The 25,539-nt window shown below is 35.1% G+C and overlaps 1 protein-coding gene and 1 long non-coding RNA gene across 8 annotated transcripts in view; one reads left to right on the plus strand and one right to left on the minus strand.

Moving 5' to 3' along the window:
- LOC123937408 overlaps nt 1-25,539 on the plus strand; it is a 58,942-nt gene that overhangs the window by 12,510 nt on the left and 20,893 nt on the right. For 4 of the 7 annotated variants that reach the window (XR_006817477.1, XR_006817472.1, XR_006817473.1 and 1 more), the window contains 3 exons: nt 15,285-15,462; nt 23,046-23,173; nt 23,876-24,038. This is a non-coding gene — a long non-coding RNA (uncharacterized LOC123937408). The remainder of the gene's footprint in view (nt 1-15,284; nt 15,463-23,045; nt 23,174-23,875; nt 24,039-25,539) is intronic. The other 3 variants (XR_006817474.1, XR_006817476.1, XR_006817478.1) reach the window with 3 other exon arrangements.
- The window catches only part of MYOZ2 (myozenin 2), a 38,295-nt gene continuing 16,058 nt past the window's right edge, over nt 3,303-25,539 (minus strand). The window contains exons 3-6 of the mRNA XM_045998224.1: nt 22,968-23,137; nt 17,009-17,138; nt 11,505-11,688; nt 3,303-3,698 (exon numbers count right to left, since the gene is read on the minus strand). Of these exons, the coding sequence (XP_045854180.1) occupies nt 3,464-3,698; nt 11,505-11,688; nt 17,009-17,138; nt 22,968-23,137 (719 nt within the window). The 3' untranslated portion in view covers nt 3,303-3,463. The remainder of the gene's footprint in view (nt 3,699-11,504; nt 11,689-17,008; nt 17,139-22,967; nt 23,138-25,539) is intronic.

Below are 25,539 nucleotides of genomic sequence, written 5' to 3' on the forward strand. Positions count from 1 at the left end.
TGAAGGGAGTAGAGTTAAAAGCCAAGAATGGTCTTTTTAACCATAGCTCTAGTTATTAGTGTAGCTCTAGCTATTATCTAGGGAACAATTGGCCAGCTGATCATTAGGAAATTGGCTCACATAAAATAGGAGATATAATTTCATGATCCAGAAGTCTGTTGAACAGTATAATGGAAAGGGAGAGAGTTCCATCTAAAGTTTTGAGAAGTAGAAAATATTTTCCTTTAAAGGAATGGCTTTGGTGTATTATCACACTAGATGACTTCTTTCAACCTTAAGATTTCTTAGTGTCATGCATTCTTTTCCTTTCTTTCCTCCTTCGCCTCTACAGGGGAAAGGAAAGGAAGATTACACAGATCAAAAGGATGCATGATGCTGAGCAGAAATGAGCAAATTTAATCAGAGTTTGCCTTCATGGTCCTCAGATTTCAATTTAAACATGCATATTGCTGATTTTATTGAGTTCACGTTCAACACATCCTAGCAGGACAGCCTCCTCTAATCATGATTGCCTGAGTGACTTTGGAGGATAACTCTGAAATTGTCTAGTTTATAGCTGTATTTGCCTCAAGATAAAGGAGATTTATTATTATTTTGTCTAATGTAAAGAAATAGCTTAAGGCTGAATTTTATTCTGAAAGAGAAGATAAACAATGACAAGAGCATATATTTTTAGAGCCAGACTTACCAAACTTTTGTGCTAGAATTAAGCAAATCGCCTTAGTTCTCCAAGGCTCAATTTTCTTATATAAAATTGAGATTATTTATTATACCTTCCTCGCAGGATAATTATTCAAATAAAAAATGACAAATATATGTTAAGGAGTCTTTAGAAAACCGTGAGTACACCGCCTGGCATTTAGTAGTCCGTCAGTGAAAGTTATTTTTATTCTTTTACTTTTTCTTTTAATTTTCATTCTCCTTTATTCCATTTTTCATATATACAAATGTGACTGGAAAAGATGCCACAGTCTTTCTGCTGTTCTAAATAGACTATCATATTTCTTCAGACTCTGAAAGGTTTAGCTGCTTTTCAGGTCAATGGAAACCTATTCAAAGTTCCTTTCAAATTCTCAATTATGTAACAACCCGAGTGTGAAATTTTGGCATTTCTAAAGGTGTCAGACAGCTGAGCTAGAATTAATACACATTTCCAGGAAAGGGAGAAATATAATAGTGAACAGAGAGTTATTCCATCATTTTCTCTCCAATCTTTTTTTTTTTAAAGATTTTATTTATTTATTTGACAGAGATCACAAGTAGGCAGAGAGGCAGGCAGAGAGAGAGAAGGAAGCAGGCTCCCCGCTGAGCAGAGAGCCCGATATGGGGCTCGATCCCAGGACCCTGGGATCATGACCTGGGCCGAAGGCAGAGGCTTTAACCCACTGAGCCACCCAGGCGCCCCTTCTCTCCAATCTTTAAAAAAAAAAAAAAAAGGCAACTGAATATTTTCCCTTTTTAAATATTCCCTTATGGTAGTTGCAGAGGGGGGAGCATTGTTCTTTTAGCTAGCATATTTAATCGCCGGGCCCCTTTTTGGTGGTTGACAGAATGGTGACATTGAGCACACAGTTAAATTATTTGGAGATCATTGAAATCATGCAACAAAATTTCAATTGATGAGGGGCGCCTGGGTGGCTCAGTGGGTTGAAGCCTCTGCCTTCGGCTCAGGTCATGGTCTCAGGGTCCTGGGATGGAGCCCCACATCGTGCTCTCTGCTCAGTAGGGAACCTGCTTCCTCCTCTCTCTCTGCCTGCCTCTCTGCCTACTTGTGATTTCTCTCTGTCAAATAAATAAAATATTAAAAAAAAAATTTCAATTGATGAGAAATAGTAACTCATTTCAAACTGCTAGTAAAAACTAAATGATATCATCACAATGTATAATAGAATATGACTAATTTTTATTTTTTAGAACATTAAAAATGGACCAAAAAGTGTCATGATGAGAGCCTTGTATCTAGGTCATCACGTATGCCAATGTTATTTTAAAACAGATAAACACCAAAACTTAAACTAAATTATCTTAAAAGTTATATAAATTCTCTATAATTTCAGTATGTATTAATACAATATTTTGATATTGCTACTTTGTAGGGATTGCACTTTTTTCATTAACGATTTTTTTTTAAATTCTCTGCTTACAAGACTAGTGAATGATTAAAACCACCAATTCCAACACTGCATACGCAGATCCTTTTGTAAATTTGCAATGTTGTTATGTGGCATTTTCTTTACTATCCTCTCTCCCTAAACTTAAGTCTGGGCATAGTTTTCTATGGCTGAGACATTCCTTCTCTGGCATAACCTTCTATCACAGAACTCTTAACTGAATTGAAATGGGAAACATTGATACTTATTTCTTATTAGCTCTCTGCTATCTACTCCCTCTATCATATTTTAAGACAGATCTATAACTTCTATTAGTTTGAGCCTTGCATATCAATATGTTTGCAAATCTCATGATTGATGTGTGTTGCATTGCTTTCAGATGTTTTGTGCTCTTTCATTTCTTGTTTTTTTTTATATTTTATAGCATATACTCCCTAGTATTTAAGGACTAGAATTTAAAGATTCAGAAAAAAACCCCCTGTTAAATCAAATTATACATCTCTCTCATGCATACATATTTATATTTTTACCTATATTATTATATATTTCATTTGTTATTACTGCTCTAAAAATGCATACATAAAGTCAAACCTAATCAACACACAGCTTTGGGATTTATGGAGCTTGAATTCCAAGTATACCCTGGGCCATTAAGACGAGTATGATGTTTGTTGTATGTTTATTGTCTCTTTGTGTGGTTGATTTAATACTAAATGAATATAGTCACCCAACTGAACTTAGGAGAATGTCATCTGGAATAGTTACCTAGTGATTCAAAGCTGGTCAAAAAATACAAAGCAGTTTAGAAATTCTAATAATGACTAATGAAAAGGCTTTATCCAGACATGCTGTTTTATCCTGGTCACCAGAAAAGAATGCTTTCCAACCCTTTTCTCCATCCATAATGTTTGTACATCGGCTTCTGTAGCTTTCATCCCTTAAAGAAAACTCCAAATGTGTCTAAATATCTTGCACTGCACTTTAATTCTAGATCCCACTTGAAAAACTTATTCAAAAATAGCTCATATTAAAGGAAAAGAAGATGCAATCTTTTGTTGTCAGTTACTCTTCTGGACTTTCTCAGTGACAAGTCTGGATTGTTAAGACTGGGTGAATACAAAATTATGAATAAAGACATGTGAGTTGAAAGTTTTTAAAACAAGATTTCAAATTGTTTATTAGTGTTTGATCTGAGATTTAATTTAAATGCAATAAAAGGAAAATTGCTAAATTGCTTTTAAATTATTGTTACTAATGAAGAGTGTAAGTGATTTTGCCAGTAAGTAGAATAATGAAATAATGAAACAGCAACATTTATATTTAGAAGGTTTTGTGGCACATACAACTTTTTTTCATAGGTCTTCTGTTTCTGGTACAGTGGTATCCTCTGTAGGCTCAGTTGTTATCACTATAGGAATATTCTCTGATATCCATCCCTTTGGAGTCCTATTAAAGGACCGTCTACCAGAAAGAGGATTGGCAAAAGCCATAAACCTGGGATCTGTTAGAAGTAGTAGATCAAAATCTGGAACCTTGAATTTAACCATTTTTGATGCTTTTTCAAAACCTCCAAATGGGGTGGCAACTCTGTGGGAAGTGAAAAGAAAAAGAGTATATTAATTAATTTTCAAATTCACTTGCCAGAAAATAGAAAACAATTTAATTCATAATTCTATGGAAATGTTTTTATATTCTCAGTACAATTTTCAGTTTCTTATCTCTGAGGCAAGCATTTTTATTTTAGTACAATGTTTTTATGATAAAACATATTTGTTAATACATCAATATAATACATCCCTTTGTATGTACTCTCAGTTTGGGACTAAACTAATCTATTCTATACTCTGAGCTCATTGAAAACATTTCTTGCCTTTGTGTCTTTGCTAAAAATGTTTCCCTGCTTCAATATTTCCTCCCTGCCTTCTCTCCACATGTGTATATCTTGTGGCCTTTAAGTTCCAACTTTCTCTCAATTATCCCAGCTGGCACACTGTTCGTTAGCCAAATTCCTATAGCATGCATTGTTTTGTGTCAGTCACTTGGTGCTTATGATATGGTACTTTGGCTTGTTAGCTTTTTTTCCCCCCATAATACGATTTGGTCTGAGTTTGTTTTTTTATAATATGAGTTGGTTTAGTTTGTGAATTGTAAGCTCTTTGAAGGCAAGAAGTGTATCTTTTTCAAAAGAAAAAATTCTATTTTTCTTCTGAATAAAGTCCAACTTGTTTTGGCATTCAAGGCCCCACATAACATTCTAGCTTTCTTTGATTTACCCATTAATGTATTTATTCATTCAGCAGGAGGCATTTCTAAGTGATAGGGATGTAACTATGAAGAGTAAGCTCAAAGTTCGAGCTCTCTTATTCTTTTTTTTTTTTTAAAGAGTGAGAAAACATGCATGCACGGGGTGGGGGAGGAGCAGAAGGAGAGGGAGAAAATGAATCTTAAGCAGACTCCACACTGACGTGGGGCTCCATCTCACCACCCTGAGATGACTTGAGCTGAAAATAGTCAGACGCCTAGCCGACCGAGCCACCAGGCACCCCAAGCTCTTATACTCTAATGAAGAAGACAGACAATTAATATATATATATACACACATACATATATATGTACGTGTGTATATATATATATAGAGAGAGAGAGAGAGACACACACACACACACAAAACGTCTGATAGTAATGAGAGCTATGCAGGAAATTAAAATAGTGTAATTTACTAGGGCATAGATGAATAACTAGCTAGCTAGTCAGGGAAGACTTCTCTGAAGAGGTGACATTTAAACTGTCATCTGATGGTTAACATGTTAGCATCTCAGGCATAGGGAGTAAGTAATGCAAAGAATCTAAGGCAGAGATATTGTTGATATGGTCTGGAAAAGAAAGAAGGCCTATGTTGGTAGACAAGTAGGTAAAGAGAGGACAGAGAGGTGGATTGTATGGGACTTTGTCCAAGTAAGGAATATGAATTTCATTCTAAGTGTGAAGGGCAACACTATAAAATGTTAAGTAGGGGAGTAGTGTAATTTAATTAAATTTTTGTAAAGGTTACTCTGACTGCTGTTGCTCTGTGAATAGATTGTAAGAGGACAAGAGTGGAAGGAGAGAAGATATTGTGGCAATTCAAGTGAGAAATGATAGTGGCTTGAATTTCAGGTATTTTCCATGAAGATGGAAAGAGGTGGATGGTTTCAGGATGGGTTTGGGGAGTAGAGTCAATGGGATTTCCTGATAAAATGGATAAAAATTGTTGAGGAAATATAGAAATCAAGGATTCGTTGTATATAGAGAGTTTTAGCAACTGGCTGGTGGAAGATATAGAAAGGAACAGGTTTGGTGTATGGATGGGAAACGATTTTGACATCCCAGTGGAAAGGTCAATCATGTCCGTTTTTCCTGTTCTCTTTTTATGTCCCTTTTGTTCCAGCCAAATTTAATGCACTGCTTACTCTTCTCCCTTATGCTCTCCTACTTTTAGTCATACTCTTTTTTCTCTGTTAGAGTACTCTGACACTTATTACCACGTTTCTATATCTCCTTTAGGTTATAACTTTTTCTAATTTGCACTTCCAAGTCAACTTTAAGTTCTAAGTTTGTTATTTAAGCAACATATGTAGCTTTCTTCTTGAAGCTTTCCTTGATCTCCCACAGCCGGAAGTAGCTCTTTCTCTTCTAAGTTTCCATGGATTCTGTTTTTACCTCCCCTGTAACCCCACTTCCTCTTTTCCATTACAACCATTGATCTATCTGCCTAAGTTTTGTGCTAAACTGTACTCCAAGAGGACAGGAATTCTCTCTGATATATCTTTGTTACTCATTACAATGTACTTGTATAGTGCATTGTATCTAGAAGATTCTCATAAAAATTTGAACAATAGAACTGGGAAGACTATCAGATTATCTAATGTTTGTGGAGATTATTTTAAAGCCTGGAAGAGATCTGATTTTCTTTGTAGCTCAGTCACTCCGTGATCTTTCTTGAATATCTTAATTTCTGTGTGACAATAGTGAGAGACCATGGAGTCTGATTAAGTAAGGAGACAGTGATTGATGGACTTGGAAATGTGAGATGGCTTTAACATGTGGAGCTAAAGTTTTACTGAATAAAAGAATAAATGAAAGGTAAAGATACAATGTGATAGAGGGGAGGGTGCTTGACATGATTCTGAAGGCAACACAGGTATTGGTAATGACAAACTTTAAGAAAAGCCAGGGGTGGCTAAGGTGGGATTCAGAAAGCGATCTTTAAAACGAGACAGTCAAAGACTTGAAAGGGTGGAGAGTTCAATAAATCATATATGGATTTTGAAGCTACCAAGAAGTATGAGAGGAATGGTCCTGGGGAGGAAGACAGTGAGCCGGACACTAAAATCCTCAGTGAAGGGAACATCCATAGAGTGGATAGAGGATCTCAACAATGGCTGAACAGATGGTCCATGTTATAGAATCTCTCTTGTTTCCCATCATTTTCTTATCTTCCACTAACTTGCTCCTCTCTGATGAGCAGTATGTTTTATTTTCTGTTGCATATGTTTTCAGGATGACTGACCTGATGATATTTCCCCCAAATTGCTATGGTAGATATGGATAACAGGTCACTGATTGGTGCAGCAATCTCAGTCCAAGGTAGTACTTAGCAATGGTATCAGTATAGATTTTCACATTCAGGGCCTAAAACCATACTCTGGAGGTAAAAGAGATCAGTTTAGAAAAGAACTCAAAGAACTTAGATTATCATTTCAGGTTTTATCATTATTAAGCTCCAGAAGGCATAGTAATGATTATAGCTATTATTTATCGACTAGGTGCTAATATATCAGACCCTTTTTTACATGGTTCTCAAACTCTATTGATAAAGGAGTCACATTGGGGTCTTGTTAAAGAGCAGACACTAATTCAATCAGTCTAGTGTGTGTCCTGAGACTCCACATTTCTAACCAATTCCCAGGTAATGCCAGTGCTACTGGCCTGTGGATCAAACTTTGAAGACAAAGCCTTGCCTATTTTTTTTTTTTTCATTAAATCCTCACAACCTTATAAATTGGTTCTACTTATATCCTTATTTAACAGATGACAGAGACACAGCTAAGTTGAATGACTTGCCCTAAGTCCCCCACCTATTAAGTTGTAGAACAAGGATTTAAACCCAGTCTCCCATGAGTCCTATTTTTCTAGTCACTACTCTATACCACACCCTCATGAGATAATTCTTGGGGTATACGGGGCCTTCTGAGATCATTTGCTAAGTAGAGCAATGTGTTTAGGAATGTCACCCTGCTTGGGCTGTGTCTAAGTGATGTCAAGCCAGGTTGCTGTCCCATTCATGATGCAACTAGCTGATTCAATGTCTCACATTTTGTCATTTGATTTAGTGAATGGAAGAGTCTTTATGACTCAGAGTTGATTCAGTACATAAGTAATACTTATCCTTGGATGTGCAAGATGTCCAAGACAGTGTTTTATCATTTTAGAAGATGGCCATTGTATATCAATAGTTTGTTTATTTGTTGATTCAGTCATTTATTTCATGCAGCAAATTACTGATGGCTTATTATGTCTAAACACCTTACTACGTGCTAAGAATTCAAAGATGGAAAGATTGCAATAGATCTTATGGACAAGTAAAGAGTGAAACATGAAGATAAAAAAACATATCAGTTAATAAGATAGTTGCAAGAGTGTCCTGCATGCGGAGAAGCTTAGGGTAAAAAGCACCTTAGTCCACCTGATTGGTCAATAACCACTTCCTAAGCTTGGAGCCTTGGATTAAGACCAGCTTTGTAGGGGCGCCTGGTGGCTCAGAGGGTTAAAGCCTCTGCCTTCAGCTCAGGTCATGATCCCAGGGTTCTGGGATCGAGCCCCGCATCGGGCTCTCTGCTTAGTGGGAAGCCTGCTTCCTCCTCTCTCTGTCTGCCTGCCTCTCTGCCTACTTGTGATCTCTGTCTATCAAATAAATAAATAAAATCTTTTAAAAAAAAAAAAAAAGACCAGCTGTGTAATTTGTAGGCCCCAAATGAAAACTTGGGGCTCTTGTTAAAAAATTGTTAAGAATTTCATGTTAAAGACAACAAAGCATTGAAAAACCAAGCATGACCCTTCAAAGCATGGGCACCCCATGCAATTGCACAGGCCTCGCACCCACTCATGGGAGTTCAGGAATATATGGTTATCCATTGGATGCAAGATGTTGATTTACTTTTGGCCACAGCAGGCAGTTTGACATAAAGGAGGTGGTTTTTTTTATCCAGCCTAGGATTGTGTGGATTAGGACCAGTATGTATTTCATGAAAGATTATTTGTTCACCTTTATTCCAGTGGGATAGCCTATAAGAATCCCAACTAAAAGCTTAGAATGTTTGGGCCTCTCCTCTTAGCAGACCCTGTATTTCTATTTTTGGCCTTCCCAGATTCAAGATTATTGAAAAGTTTGCTTACTTTCTCTACTTATTAGTTGTGGCCAATAAATCAGCAAAATCCTTAACAGGGAAAAGTGGTACCAAATATGAGTTTACTTCTCTAAATTTACCTCATGTCTAGATTGGCCCTTAAGTCCTTACTTCCTTGATAGGTTTTCAAGCACTTTATAATAATTAGATTTTCTAGTCATTTTTTTTGAAGTTGTTCTAATATAAACTAGTCTTCTGTAGCTAACGGATTTCCATTTCCTACCCATGTAATTTTTTATAGGCTAATTTATTTAGCAAGCACTCAAGGCAAAGATATGGTTATACTGTTTAAATGTTTGTTAAGTAGGCTTTTAGAGCAATGTATGCAACAGACAAGGCCTTAAATTTTGTATAGCCAGATACGTATACTTTAAAGGCAAAAGGCTCTTAAAGCTACCTGTTTGGGATTATCTATGTATCATATTTTGTTTCATCTGTTATTTAACAATAATAAAAATCTAAGAATATTGCAGCATTATTTACAATAGCCAAGATATGGAAGCAGCACAAGTGTCCCTCAGTAGATGACTAGGTAAAGAAGATGTGGTGTATATTCCACTGGAATATACACAATAGACTACTACTTAGCCATAAAAAAAGGATGAGATCTTGTCATTTGCAATAACATGGGTGGACCTAAAGTGAATTTCACTTATTCTAAGTGAAATCAATCAGAGAAAAATACCATATTGCTTTCACTTATATGTGGAATCTAAAAACAAAACAAAATGAATGAACAACAACAAAAAAGCAGAATCAGACTTACAAATACAGAGAACAAACTGATGGTTGCCAGGTGGGGAGGGGCGTTGGGAGCATGGGCAAAATGGATGAAGGAGTGCAGGAGATACAGTCTTCTAGTTAGAATGAATTCATGTGACTAAAAGTACAGCATAAGGAATATAGTCAATAGTGTTTTAATAGCACTGTATGGTGATAGATGGTAGCTACACTTGTGGTGAGCACAGCAGAAGCACTGTATTGTACACCCAGAACTCATGTAATATCATGTGTCAACCATACTCAGATTTTCTTTAAAAATCGATCAGTGCTTCTTTACTGTCTCATAAAATCAGTGACAATGACTAAAATATTGGCATATCTGTATGAAAAGACATTTGTACACATTAAATAATAATGAAATGTACATTGACTTACACCAAACTACGTTCATAAAAAAAAGAATCTAAGAATAGGCTGTAATAGTAACATTAAGTTCTGGAGTTTTTATTTATATATTGATGTGTATATAAAAAGAAAATTTTTTCAAGGAAAGGAGAATTATTAACAGGTTAACTTCTCTTTTTCTCTCTCTCACTGAAATAGCACTCATTTGGTGTTTATACAAACAATAGGCATCTCTTTATAGCCAACCCAGATATACCAGTGTGTTTGTAAAACTGGAAGCAAGCTGCTCAGCAGGCATGGGATAGGAAAGCCACAAGGTACACAAGAAGTCACACAACATCTCTAAAGCACTACTCTCAGAAACAAGCCTCAAGTATTCCATTATTTTCCATTTTCCCTTAGTGTCTTACTTTTTGTAATTTTCTACACTCTCATTTTGGAAGAAAGTTCTATCATTGATTACAGTGGCCATCCAGTCTCCTATCCCAGACACTCCTCAATCCTTCCTTAAATTCTGTGGTATACCTCATTTATGCAGTAGATGTAGTACTAATACTATTAACATTACCAATTAGTATTAGGAGCAATCCTAGTAGCTCTATTACTAATAAGAGGCATATATTAATACCGCTACAATAGTAAGGTGTGAAAACTAACATTCTAATAGTGTAATAATTTTAAAAGTACTAAAGAAGATCACTATTTAAATGCAGACTTTGTGGTATTCTTTTATAAATCAAAGACTTACTCCTTAATTTTTAAATTTTCAAGTGAATAGTCATTAAGCAGCCTATAAAATTAGGAATACTTTTCTGTGTGTGCAAAACAGCATACTGGAGATACTTCTATTTATTTATTTATTTATTTATTTATTTATTTATTTGAGAGGGTGTATGTATGTGAGCGAGGGTGGTAGAGAGGGACAGGAAGGTGCAGAGGGAAAGAGAGAGAGAGAGGGAGAATCTTAAGCAGGCTCCATGCTCAGCACCAGCCTGACATGGGGCTTGATCTCACCACCCTGAGATCATGCCCTGAGCTGAAGTCAAGGGTTGGACATTCAACAGTCTGAGTCCACCAAGGCACCACCCACACTAAAAATACTTTAGTGTAAAAATGAAAACCAAATGATCAAAGAATGGAATAGGAGACCATTAAAATATATATCTAAAATACCCATTAATTTTTAATTATTGTGAATTATTAAAATTGGATAATAGTGAGAATTAGATATCTATTGTGAATACTATCATGCAGATATTTGGCAATATTTTTAGTAGCATAAGTTTTGGTGATACATATGCCGGAGTCTTGGACCACAATCCCTTAAATTAACTTTAATCTGGTTTAAAAAATATAAGTTGGAGCCTAGAGTTACACAGCAACTCTCATAGTCATATATGTAAATTATTTCTGAAATTCTTGAATAGCACTCTCATTTGAATCAACACATAAAAGCTAATATCAACATTTGAATGAGAAATTATTACTAATTTTTAAAAAAACTTCTTAATAAAACTTTTTAATAAAAGTGTTTTAAAAAACATTTAATAATGTGGGAAACAATCTTGATGTTTTAACAAAGATAGTTTCTGAAACATTTCCTTCATTTTTGTACTAAAAAAACCCCAAGTCTTGCCATATTGTAAATATGTAATATTGTAAAAATCAGTCCTTGCCTAGACTTAGGAGTTATCCTATATGACTATTTTGAATCTATTATTAAAATTTCTTTTTCTTCCAGAGAATTCAGTTCTCCATACTATGATATAAAACCCTCGGTATTAGATGCCAACAGTATCACCCAGGATAATTGGATTACCTGTTAAAGCTTCTGTAATCAGGCAGTTCTACCTTTCCTTCAGGCTTGAAAAATTTAGGGTATAAAGCTTCTAAAAGCTCCGGATCACCACTAATGGCCTGTTCCCAGGGCGACTGATAGTACTTAGGGACAGCTGTGGTGTTGAACTTTTCAGGAGGAATTTCCTTCAGTGGTCCAGAATATCCTTTGGAAAAATATAGCAAGAATAAATAAATACAGAGTGCCTAGGAGTTACTGAACTCTAACATTTTACCATGTTTAATTTTTCAAGTGGGGGTGAACTTAGGAAGAATGTATCCTTTTTATGCTCTCTGAGAAAAGAGTAGTCTGAAACTGTAAGACATTTTGAACTCCTTTAAACTTATGGAATTTCAAAAGAAACCACTTTTCCTTATGTTTAATTATACCAAATCATACAAGTATTTCTTCCTTGATTATCCTAATATGTATTTATTTGTTCAGTGCAACTATTCATTTAATTGTGAAAAATTGTTTCCCTTACATTAATTTTTTTTAAAGATTTTATTTATTTATTTGACAGACAGAGATCACAAGTAGGCAGAGAGGCAAGCAGAGAGAGGGGAGGAAGCTCCCTGCTGAGCAGAGAGCCTGATGCCGGGTTCGATTCCAGGACCCTGGGATCATGACCCAAGCCCAAGGCAGAGGCTTTAACCCACTGAGCCACCCAGGTGCCCCACCCTTACATTAATTTATAGTAGGCTTTAGATATCAGAGTGAATGAATTAACTTAAAAATATATATTGAGTGTCTACTGTGGCCTAGGTGCTGGGGAAGGATCAGGAAGACAAAATCTCCCTCTTCTGGAGGCTGATCCAGTAGAGGTAATTTTTAGGTCTCGTCTATCTTAAATTGCTAAGTGATCTGCAAACCATGTAAACTTCAAAATGGTGAAGTAACTTGTTTCCATTGCCTTAATCAGGCCCCAGTCTTATTCCCTGGTGTGCCCATCCCATGCTTAACTTTGGTCCAGAAGATTTCTTACCAAACTTTTCTGCTTGGTCTCACCTCCTCAACTTCTTCTGGGAGCTGGAAATTTTTTGTAAGTGCCATTTAAAAATCACACAAATTTCTGGCATCAACTTTAAACCGCTTTCACCTGCATCAAAGTGACATTCTTCAAGTATTCAAAGGCAGCTGGTACTCTCCATCTATACCACCATACAACCTTATTGTGTCCTTTGCCTAATTCTCTTTTCCACGATGTCAAAACCCTTTACCATTTGTTCACTCTTACTTTTAGGTTTTTCTGAGGCTCTTTCTCTTCTCTAAAATGTTTTCTGCTTTCTCCTGTACAATCATGCCTATCCTTTCTTTATACTGAAGAGTTTATCTCCTCCAGAATATCTTGCTGATAATGCCACCTCTAGGCAATTACTTGTTTGCAGTAATTTAATTTTTCTTTGGTTACCTCAAGTATCTCACGGTAGTCTCTTTTGGTGCTTGCCACTTAGCTACTCAAAGCTTTTTTCTTATACTATACATTCTCCCCAGAAAATTCCATTTATATTCCTGGTTACAATTGTGACCTACATATTGATGATTCTTTTTTTTAATCTCCAGGCTCTTCTGTTCAGCCTCCCATTATATTTGTCCAAACGAACATCCCCTGACACCCTTAATAATCTGTCTAGATATATATGTAGCCATTTTCTCCTTAATTCTTCCTTTATATTAGTTATCCTTGGTGAATACCAACACTACCCTCAGATGCCCAAGATAGAAGCGTTATCCTAAACTTCCTCTCTTTCCCACAGCAGATCACTAAGTACAGCCGTACTTCTTAAGAATTGATAAAATATTGACTTTTAACTTCATTTCTGAGTCATTTTGGGCCAAATGAGTTCTCCCCTCCAGAGATTTGGCTTTAGTAAGTCTCAAGTATGGCTTATAGATCTTAAGCAAGGGATTTGCAAACAGAACACTGGGAAAACTTGCTCTGGAAAATTCCTTCTTCTTTCTTCATTTCCTTTACTACTGCCTTGGCTCAGGCCTTGACCACCCCTTGCCTGGGCTTTCACGATAGTCTTCATACTCATCCTTTAGTCTCCACCTCCTCCCCAGACTCTCCACAGTGCTGCCTGAGTGACCTTTCCAACTGGAAAACTGGATCATGTCACTGACCTCCCTTTCCCAGGGTGCTATGATGGCTCCCCATGACAAAAACCTAGATTACTCAGCCTCATCTTCTGCCATTCTCCTCTCACATTTTTATGCTCCAGAACTTGGATCTGCTTGACACATACTGTGTCCCCTTATGGTTCTCTACTTGCTCCATTAGTTCCCTGTGCCTGGAAGGCTCTTTCTAATTCTTGCTACCCGGAAATTCTTACCTTAAGACTTAGATTGAGGTTACCTCTTCTATTTAGCCTTTCCTATCTCCCCCAGGAAAGCAGAGTTATTTTCTTGTGCTTTCCATTTGTATGGTATACAGACTCCATTATCATAACTAGCAGATTTTATTTCCCATTCCTTTCCTAAAAGTGATCATATATCAGCTATCTAGAAATTGGAAATTTTAGAATTTTATATTTTTAAAAAACTCCTTGAAATCCCACTACCCTAATACAATTATTTTACCTTGGTGTATTTTTTCTCAGTTTTTTTCATCCATAAACATAATGATCACATAACCGTAATTCTAGTAAACCTTCTAGTGTTTTATTCCTAACCAAGTTTGCTTAGAATATTTTCATGTTTATAATCACTTTCATAAGAGTTTCATAATAACCTACTACATTGAAAGACGATAAGGGGTCTAATCTTTTCACATTTTTAAAATACTCCTGGTTTTCTAATTTCTTTTTATAGATAGAATTAACAACTCTTTTTTTGATATGCTGAATTATGTACAGGAAAGAATGTAATATGTTCAAGTTCTCAGATATATTACATTTCAACAATGCTACATGATAACATAAATACTGTCCTTAACATAACTGATTTAAATTCAAAGAACTTAATTCCTGCAATATTGTGGCATCATAATACTCTTATTGATTCATGTTTGAAGAAACTTTTCAAAAAACTTTTGGATACATAGCATGTTAGCCAATAATAATTCTTGCTAAATTAGGATAAGCTTAAGTTTCCTTCCTCAGTTTGCTCTACTTTTCAACTTATCAACCAAGAAGGAAGGGTCCATTACTCTGTTTCAGGATAAACTACCTGATAACCTCCACACTCCCCCTTTTCTTTGTCTATGTTACATAGACATTTCCTAATATTTAATAACTGGATATTTAGATTTAAAGAACTGTATGAGTTTATACTTTTAAATGTTCTATTTATATATGTATAAATATTTACACATATGTGTGTATATATATATTCCTGACAGTAAATAAAATGCATATATTACATTAAATTATATATGCAGAGAGAAAGCGAGACAACAAATGTAACATGAACTTTTGTACTGTCTCAAGGATGAATTCCTTGGGGGTAGAGATGAATTTTTTTAATTCCTTTTGCCATGATATGGTTTACAATGATGACCATATAACAAAAGTTCTAAGAGTGTTGAGAGTACCAGACTGAACCAACACAAACATTTCTATATGTCTTCTCTTTACTACTTAAGAAAACAAACAAAAAAAAGCACTCCAAACATTAGAAATCAAAAGGTTGTCAAATAGTGTTGGAGCTAAAAGGATATGTATGTGTTCTTTTCTGTTTTAAGGATATAAAGTTGATAGGGAAAGAATTAACTTTAGCTAAGTACAGTAGTATCCCTCTTATCCTTGGTTTTGCTTTCTGCAGTTTCAGTTAAAGGCAGTTATCCTGGCTCTGTCCGGTCCTGTCCCAAAGCAGCTGCTCCTTCTTCTGACACACGGTCAGAGTCAGTAGTAGCCTAACGCTATGTCGCAGTGCCTGCATCATTCACCTCGCTTCATCTCACTACACCGGCATTTCATCATCTCATATCATCACAAGAAAGGTGAGTATAGTACAATAAGAGATTTTGAAAGAGAGACCACATTCACATAAGTTTTACTACAGTGTATTGTTATAATTGTTCTATTTTTTTTATTGTTAACCTCTTACTGTCCCTAATTTATAAATGCAACCTTATTTTAAGTATATATGTATGGAAAAAACTTCGTACATATAGGATTCGATACTACCCACAGTTTCAGGAAGCCACTGGGGTCTTGGGTGTATGCCCTGTGGATAAGGAGGACTACTGTACTTTATTATATGGTTGGGACTATACTTATTACACTTAATTCTCAGAACCCTGTGCAGTGAGATTTGTTTTGCTTATTTTATTGATGAAGACAATGGAGACTCAAAGAGAGTTACTTTCTTGGGCAGGGATGGATGGAGTCAGAAGGTTGAACCCAGGTGTGTCTGATCCTTAGGCTTGTTTTTCTCCTGTGTGCTTAACACTGTGTATGTAGAATCTGTTACCTGTTTTTCTGCGGCCCCCCCCCCCCACTTTCTACTTGAAAGCTATTTGAGAACTTTATTACGATGCTTCACTTAAGAGTTCTATGCATTCTAAGTGTGTACTTGGTCTCCTTCAGGGCTATTTTATCTATCAATACTTTTTCTCATGGTGTTCAGTAAGAAAGTCCTAATAAATCTAAACACATCAATGACTGAGTTAATTTATTTTTAAGCGAGATTCAATATGGTACAGTTGTTTTACTCACATATTTTTTAAAAACTGGCTATTTGAGAAGAACTTGAATTGTTTTTGTTAAATGTATTGTTTATTTTACAAAAATATGACATAGATTTGCTAATTTCAAGCCTTTAAAAAATCTACTTTGTAACTACTCTTGAGGGAATACTTGAAGGTACTTGCTGTCATTTATTTTGAAAAGGTGTTATCTAAGTAGATAATTCTTATGACATTTAATATTTCAAAATCTAACAATATTTCTGAGTAACATATACTCATTAGATAAGGATTTATTTCTCTTTTAAGATAATAAACAAAAAGGCAATCTTGAAGAATTGCATTTAATGTCCTTTAAGGAAGCAGAAAATAATGATTGTAACCTCCATAAGGTCAATTTCACAAGGCATCTGTAAATTTGGTAACTGGATTTAATTCTTGATCAATCAGTGAGTTTATAACCATTTGTTACCTCAGTTTCTTCATTTGTAAAATGAGGACTGTAATAAATATATCAGAGTTATTTTGAAACTAAAGAAGACAAGATTAGCACTTCATAAATTATAGTCCTATACAAATAGAATTTCAATGTAATTATAAGTGACTCAATTTTTAATATAACAAATACAAAGAACCATCTGAAAGAACATAATAGATGTTTTACATGACTCCTTAGATCTGAATCTTTATATTTATCTTGAACTTAACCACAAAATAGATATGTAATGAGTAAAGCCATGTCATTAGATACCATTTACTAAAGCATCCAGATGACCTGAGTCATATATTTAAGTGCACAGAAATTTCATCCTGCTTATTTTACTTATTGTTTATTTATTGTTTCTAAGGGAATAGTTACCTGGTGCAATGTTTTCTGGATTTGGAGGACTTCGTGGATCTGGAGTGTTGGGAGGGGTAAATGGGGCTTGTTGTGAGCCACCTTCCAAGTTGCTTCCATCCAGTTTCCCATTCTGCATGGCAATGTTGTGCTGTATGTGATCAAAAATAAACTCTGCTGAAAATTCAAATATATTAGACACACTAATGTGGAGATACCATAGGTGCAAAACTCCACTGGTATATTTAAAATTTAAGTACAGTGCCACTGCCTTGTTTCTTGGGATCTCAATAACTTATATGTAATTGGAGCTATTGAATGAGAACTTCTACTGATACTAACTTAAGATATGTTTTACGATAACATTTCAGTTAATAATAATTGATTGAAACTTACTATGTGCCAGGCAGTATCTAGGGCTTTGTATCAATTAATTAATGTACTATTCACAAAGTCCCCATAAAGGTGAATCTATTTAATTTTTAAGTCTTTAATAATCTAGTATTATAGAGCATACTGGCCAAACATTTGGCTTAGTCATTGTTACATTGCTATCTTTATTTATAGTGTTTATATTTAATTTAAAATTTAATCTGAAATTTGAACACCAGCTGTATAAAAAAAATATACTTGAAGCTGCATAGATCTGTAAATGGAAGAATTTGGGATTTCTAGGAAACAAAATGCTTAAAAGAGATGTTTGTCTTTTAAGTTTTAGGTGAATTTGTTTTATGATTATAATTTAGGATTTATTCTATGACATTAATATAGCACTTCTAAAAACAGTCAATCTTCATTTTAACAGAGAAAAAAGACATTTTAATAGGTAATGTCCTTAGAAGCATGACCAGGCCTTATCTCTATAATAAAGAACTGTTTTAATTATATCTGAGAAATATGTATACTTTATTTTATTTTTTTAAAGGGTTTTATTTACTTGACACAGAGAAAGAGAGAGAGAGAGAAAGAGCACAAGCAGGGGAAGCAGCAGGCAGAGGGAGAGAGGGAAGTAGGCTCCCTGCTGAGCAGAGAGCCCTACAGTGGGGCTCCATCCCAGGACCCTGGGAGCAGGATTTGAGCCGAAGGCTTAACCAAATGAGCCACCCAGGCATCCCAAAATATGTGTTTTAGGAAAGAAGCCAACTGGGGCGCATGGGTGGCTTGTCATTAAGGGTCTGCCTTTGGCTCAGGTCATGATCCTAAGGTCCTGGGATTGAGCCCCGCATCAGGCTCCCTGCTCCGCGGGAAGCCTGCTTCTCCCTCTCCCAGCCCCCTGCTTGTGTTCCCTCTCTCACTGTGTCTCTCTCTGTCAAATAAATAAACAAAATCTTAAAAAACAACAAAAAAAAAGCCAATCTATCTAAGAAGTATATAAAGTCCATTTTTTAACCTTAAAAAGAAAAACTTAGTGAAAAGAACAGCAAATAAAAACCAATTTTGACTTTTCTCTGTGTGACATAAGCAAAAATTAATTGGAGATGCTTTTTCACTTCTGCATTCATTTATAATGATATGGTGAAAAATAATTTTGTATTTAATACCAAAATAAACTACATCCTCATTTTCAGGCTTAACCCAACCAACAGCCTCTCGCCAGGTGATTTTTACAAAATTCACCTTATTCTTTGCAGCACCATGTGTAAAGCTGCTGTGGAAATGAATAGGGCACATGTAAGCAATGGTGAGTTGACTTGTGGAAAGGTGCAAAGACATGAGAGGTAATGTTTGTTAGGTGAGCACAGGGTTTGATTATTAGGCCGAAGTGTTGATATTTTATTCCTTAGACAATAAAGAATAATTTCTAAAGACTGGTGTAATGCTGTACTCAGAACGATTAGTATTTAGCATTTCGAATGTAGTTATTATCCTAAGTGTTAGACTGACCAGATTAGTATTTTTTCTCACTCTGAACTTATACCACCTCTTAAAATGTTAATTATAAACAAAAAGCGAGTTGAGATAAATATTGGGCTATCATGCATTTAGGATTCTTTTTCTAAGTTCCGTGAAATGCATTTCAACTAAACTTACAAATCATTCTATGGTATTTTAAGAATTGTAATACTGACTTTCATTAGAGACTTTTTCCTGGGGATTAGTGAACAGGACAATCAACTGTTTCTAGCTAGTCATTAATTATCAGGAGACACCCAGAATTTCTATTGTCCTTGTTAAGTATACAAACAAAGCCTAATAATAGTTGGGTAGCAACTTACTTTAGTTATGACATAAGCCTTAAATTATAGAGTTCCATCATATGTGATTCCCTTCATGAAAAGTTGAAGAGATAAATGAATTAAGTTGACCCTAAACAAAATAAAACTAATGCAGCATCTTATAGGTTATAAACATAGAAGTTATAGATAAGGTCTATTACATGATTTCTGTTGAATCATCATGAAACATGAAATCATTCATGATTTCTGTTGAAGTATCAATATAAATAAAAGGATTTTTTTAAAAACCTGTTCTATAATTTGTACCAAATACATAGAAGTTATTTTTTGCACCAAATAAATATATTTTGAGAATCTCAGTATATTTAGTTTAGTCTTATTTTAGAATTACTTTTTATAGTATACTTCCTCTTTCCCCAGTATTATATAAGATCTCAACAGATTTCAAAAAGTCTACAATTACCAAATACGTATGTAATCTTTACTATAAAATGTAGATTGTTTTCCTCAATATCATTTTATAGTGATTTGTAGAAGATAATTTTAATTATCATGAATCATTCTTCTATTTTATTTTTCCTTAAATGCTCATTTTCTTCATCCATTTTATTTTTTTATCTATTGGTGCAAGAATTTCATGAGTTGAGTCACCTGTGTGGCTCAGTCAGTTAAGTGTCCAACTCTTGATCTCAGCCCAGGTCTTGATCTCAGGGTCATGAGTTCAAGCCCTACATTAGGTTCTGCATTGGGTATGGAGACTATTTAAAAAAAAAAAAAAAAGAATTTGATCAATCATGAACTAAGGGTTCAAAATTGGCTTGTATAGCAAGCAGTGGATCTTCATTCCTTGTTAAGAAAGCACATTTCCTGTTATTATTTATGTCATAAAGTTTGTGTGGCTTGAATTGGCCAGTTTGTCAGCAGTGGAGTGTGACCAAAGCTGACCTATTTTTTTTAATTTTTAAGATGATACTTAATATTTGAACAAATGGCATTAAATTACCAGGTTTATATTTTCATCTAATGATGTCCTAAACATTATAATAAAATAAGACATGTGTATAGAGTTAAATAATTATTTTGACAGTATAGCTTAAGGGAAACAGTAAAAGTTCATTTCAGAAAATATAGTCAATAAATTATGAAAATGTGATTTAAATCATATAAAGATGATTCAAGAAGTAGACTATAAGTAATAGTTGTTTTCTATCTTTCAATGTTATTTTGTTTCCCTTTCACTACACAAAAGCTATATTTATTTGCCTTTGAGCTCCCAGTATCCCATCTAGAACACAGTAGGCACTCAATAAATATTTGCCAAAAGTGTAAATAAATGAATAGAAATAGATCTGAACCTAATATTGTTTTAAAAATTTCTCTCATGGGGCACCTGGGTGGCTCAGTGGGTTAAGCCTCTGCCTTCAGCTCAGGTCGTGATCTCAGGGTCCTGGGGTCGAGCCCCACATCGGGCTCTCTGCACAGCAGGGAGCCTGCTTCCCCCTCTCTGCCTGCCTCTCTGCCTACTTGTGATCTCTCTCATTCTCTGTTGAATAAATAAATAAAATCTTAAAAAAAAAATTCCTCTCATATTAACAAGGCTTGCTCCAAGTTGAGATCTAATGCCTTGATAAAGCAAATGTATCATTATATAATATGGCTCACTATTTTCCTCAATAATTTATCATACAGATCAATTTTAGAATTAAATATAGATCATGAAAGAAGACACTTTAGAGAACATTTGAGTCCATTCACTCATTTTCTAAATGAGAAAACAGGTCCAGGAAAGCAAAGAAACTTTTAAATTGACTCCAAATTGCATGGCTGTGGGATGGCTGGGACAGAACCCTGGTCTCCTGGTTTCTAATCCAGTTTCCTTTGATTATACCATGATAAGTGTCAGTACCAAGAATTCTAGAATTCTGAGAGTTGAGTTTCAATCTTCTTTATTTTAGTGTTTCTTAAGATAAATGAATATACTTCCTTGAACACTACGTTCCTCATTTCTAAAGAGAGAGTAGATTTCATCAGACTTCGGAGTATATTATGTAACTCAATGACATACAAGTTCACGGCGTACATTACTATTGTTTGCTCTAAGTTACTTATCAGCATTTAATTGTTTATTTCAATATGCCTGTTTTGGACTATTTTATTTACTTAGTGTCCAACTTTCTAGGAATACTGAAAAGCTATCAAGGCATGTTCTTAGATTTTATGTATAATTAGAACATTTGGCCACAGGTTAATGAAAATAAACTAAGATACTGGAGATGAGGGAATATGTTGTGTTTATAATTACATTTAAACACTCATTGTCCCTTGCTCCAGAACTGTAGTTAAAGCATAGACTTAGAGATGTAAGTATAAGTTATGAAAACTGGATTTACTCATTTATTCAGATGTCTAGACTTGCAGATGACTTCTCAAAGAATTTCCTTAAGCCACCTTATTTTATACTACTCCTTAAAGCTGTTGTCATTATTAAAAGAATATGATTATATAATTAGACTCCATCAGCTGAGATAGGGATTATTTTAGTCTCACACTGTATTAACCACAGACATTTTTGATAACTAGATATTAGACATAATTATAGAGTAACATAACATTATATTTATCCATGACTTCAAGTGAAATACTTGAATTCCCTCACAAGTGTAAATATTACAGTTCAGTAAGATTTGATGTCTAACTGAATTCATAGTTATAACTACACTTTATGCATGTTGGATGAGGCTTGTTAATGTGCAAAATAAATTATTTCATTTAAGTTGTTCCCCATTTATTGTTAACCAGAGAAACAGACGTTTTGAATAACTAACATTTTAGTGTTTCTGGATGTGGATGTTAGTTTTATAACTAACTGTAAAAGATCTCAGTAAAACTAGTCTGTTTGTTGTAAAGAAGTGAGATGTCCATTCAAAACAACTGATTAGTGATGGCAGCTAGCAAATGCTAGGGTTTAAATTCACAAGTAAAGTTATAGACTTCCCCATAGCTGTAGGAAGAAACCCTCAGTAAATAAAATTTAAATTTGTTATAGTCTCCACCACCTCTTCAAATTTAGAACCAATTCTTTATTCCCTTTTGATTCTTCATGCTTGGTATTTTATTTTTAAAGCCAATCCCCCAACTAGTTGATTTCCTGCTATGAACTTCTTCCTTGACAGTCTCTCTACATGACAGTTTAAAAGAACATAGTATAAATGCAGTATGTAAAATATAATGCAATTTGTCAGTTCATTTGTTTATTATTTTTCAGCTGAGAAAAACTTTGGTCTAAAGAGTTTTGTCCATAATAAGTATCAGCCTTCCTTACATGATGTGGAATAAATGCTTTGAGGGAGAGAAGCTCAACTACGTCTGTAGCTCTCAGGCACGTTTCAGTGCCAGGATGAATTCAGCCAGCAAAATGCTTATGCTTACTTTGTGGAGTGTTGTGTGCTTTGGAAGTGTTTCCATCCCAAACATTTAACCAGTAGAGATAAGACCATGGAAACTTTTAGTTCCGCCAATCTCCACTCCCTCTCCCTCCTCCTAGCAGAACACACCAGCTTTTCAGTGCCAAATTTATGGGTTTGCCATGTCCCTACTGAACTAAAAAGATACTCATAACATATGTAATACTTCTTTTGTTTATTCATCTAAAATATTTATTATCATAAAAATGGGCTAACAAAATCCACAGAAAAAATATGTTGAATAAATATGTAGAATACTTGTTTGGGAATCCAGTGATACAAATACACTTAGAAATGCTACCTCTTTATTTAGACACCACATAATGCAGGTATACCTACATTTATTTGTGCTTTAGATTCATACTGGAAATTTTCAAATGTGTATTTATCAGATCTTCTTTGTCGCATCTTAAATAGTCTGGCGCCACGGTTACTGAGATGGGATAATTCTTCCAACATGATGTCTCTGGGGATGCTGACTTTTTTGCCCAGGTGCATGGCATCTACATCTGTAAAACAACATTCATGTGCATGAAAACCCCAAGGTAAGCATCTTTAAAGGCTTTGCTAAATTCCATAATTTATTGCTTGCTATATGCTATTGTAGTGGGTAAGATAGAGACTCTTTACTCAGACTGCTTTAGGTTGAATCCTAGCTCCCTTACTTTCTAACTGTATGATTATAGATATGTTACTTATTTTTCTAAGCCTGAGGTTCCTCATCTCTAAAGTTTGGATAATACCTACTGAATATGCTTGATATGAGCATTAAATAAAATGCTTCATATAAATCACTTATCTATGGTATCTGGCACATAGAAAGAGTAAATGAAAGTTAGCTAATAACACTATTAGTATAATTTAGTGTTTCCAAATTTAATGAGTTTTCAAACAGCACTGCTTATAGTTTTAATAACTTCTGTTTGGCACCCCAAATTTGTATGTGTGTTTCAGCTGTCCTTATTGCTTGAGTGCCTACCCTGCCATCTGTGCCACTCCATTTCCCTATCTCTGTCAAAATACCATTCATTCTACAGCCATCATCAAGGAACCTAGTATAAAGTAGGCAGGTGGTAACTACTGAATGAACAAATCATTCCTGACCTAGCTTATGCTATTTCTGTGAATCTCTTCACTAAATCTCTATTCATAATTATACATCCCTTTTTCATATCCCCATAGCACTGAATCATAATTACTTGATTCCATTTTACTTATTTAATAGTTTGCATTTTTTAATGTTTTAGTCTTTGTGCCCTCCATGCCTTAAATATAGGAGATGTTCCCTATAATTCTACAAAATACAACTATAATTCCTAGACATTATGTATAAAACATAAGAAGACTCTGAAAGGTGAAGAGAAGAAGACAATTAACTACGAGACTCAGGACTCAAGGAACAATGTGGTGGTGAGTTCTCTGGGTTTTCTCTTAGCTTATAAATCCCAGACTTGGAGCTAAAATGATAGCATCCCAGACACAGTGACAAGTGCTGATGAAAAAAAAGCCCTAACAAAAGACTGTTGTTATTATTAGCTAAAGGACTAGGAAAGGAGCAGCCTAGAAAAACAGAAAACTTAGGCAATAGCCACTCTACTTCAGCAAGATACCAAAGAAAAACCTTGGGCTCTATCCATAGCAACAAAGTCCAAGTGAGGAGCTCAGAATTTTACCCTTCTGAGGCTGTAAGAAGGTGCCCCAATATTCCCAAAGGGGTGGTATCAGAAAAGCCAAGGAAGAAGCTGGGACTTCCTCCCTGTCAGCCTGTAACAACCCTCCCTCTCTGTGTGTTAGTGGAGACCATGTGGGGATTTCAAACTACCAACCCTCCTATCAGTAGTTAAGAGCTCTTCTCCTCAAGTTTCAATGAGGCCAAGTGGGGAGCCTGCACTTCTACTTCCACCTGATAGTGATGAGGTGGCACTGTTCTTCCCTGGCTGAAGCAGTGTCAGACCAGGGTAGACGAAAAAGAAGGCTTAAATAAGAACAAGAGTCTTAGAACATAATATGAAAATCTTCAAGCTCATAAAAATTCTTTTCATACCAGGAACCAGGAAGATCTCAAACCAAATGTAAAAGGATGCCAACATGAGATGACTGGGATATTAAAACTACACAACCAAGATTTCAAAGCAGCCATGATAAAAATGATTCAAAGAGCACTTACAAAGCTCCTAGAAAGAAATGAAAAAATAGAAAGCTTCAGCAAAGAAATAAAAAATCATGGCAGAGAAATAAAAGCTATAAAGACCTAATGGAAAATTTAGTACTGAGAATACATAACCAAAGTAAAAGTTTAATGGATGGAGTCAATGGAAGCAGAATAGAGGGGAGAAAGGAAAAAAAATCTGGGAACTGGGAGATAGAATAATAGAAATCACTAAATAAGAACAACGGAGGAAAAAATAAACTGAAAAAAAAAAAAAAAAGAAAAGAAGAAAACCTTAGGGGTTGGTGGGACTAGAACAAGAGATACAGCATTTGTGTCACTGAAGTTCCAGGAGAGGAGAAGGAAGTGGGGCTGGAAAAGTACTCAAAGAAATAATGGTTGGAGTTCCTGGGTGGCTCAGTCAGTTAAACATCTGCGTTTGGCTCAGGTCATGATCCTAGAGACCCAGGATCAAGCCCCACATCAGGCTCCCCGCTTGGCGGGGAGTCTGCTTCTCTTTCTGACCCTCCCCCTTCTCATGCTCTCTCTCTTTCTCAAATAAATAAATAAAATCTCTTAAAAATAAAAGAAATAATGGTTAAAAACTCCCAGATTAGGCAAGAAAGATAAATCTACAGATTCAAGAAGCTACGAGTGTCTTATACGAGATAAATCTATAGAATGTCACAAGACATATTATAAACTTCTAAAAATTAAAAACAAAAAAGCTTGAAAACAGCTGGAGAAAAATGACAACTTACC

Source organism: Meles meles, chromosome 2, assembly GCF_922984935.1.
Source record: "Meles meles chromosome 2, mMelMel3.1 paternal haplotype, whole genome shotgun sequence".
Classification (NCBI taxonomy): domain Eukaryota; kingdom Metazoa; phylum Chordata; class Mammalia; order Carnivora; family Mustelidae; genus Meles; species Meles meles.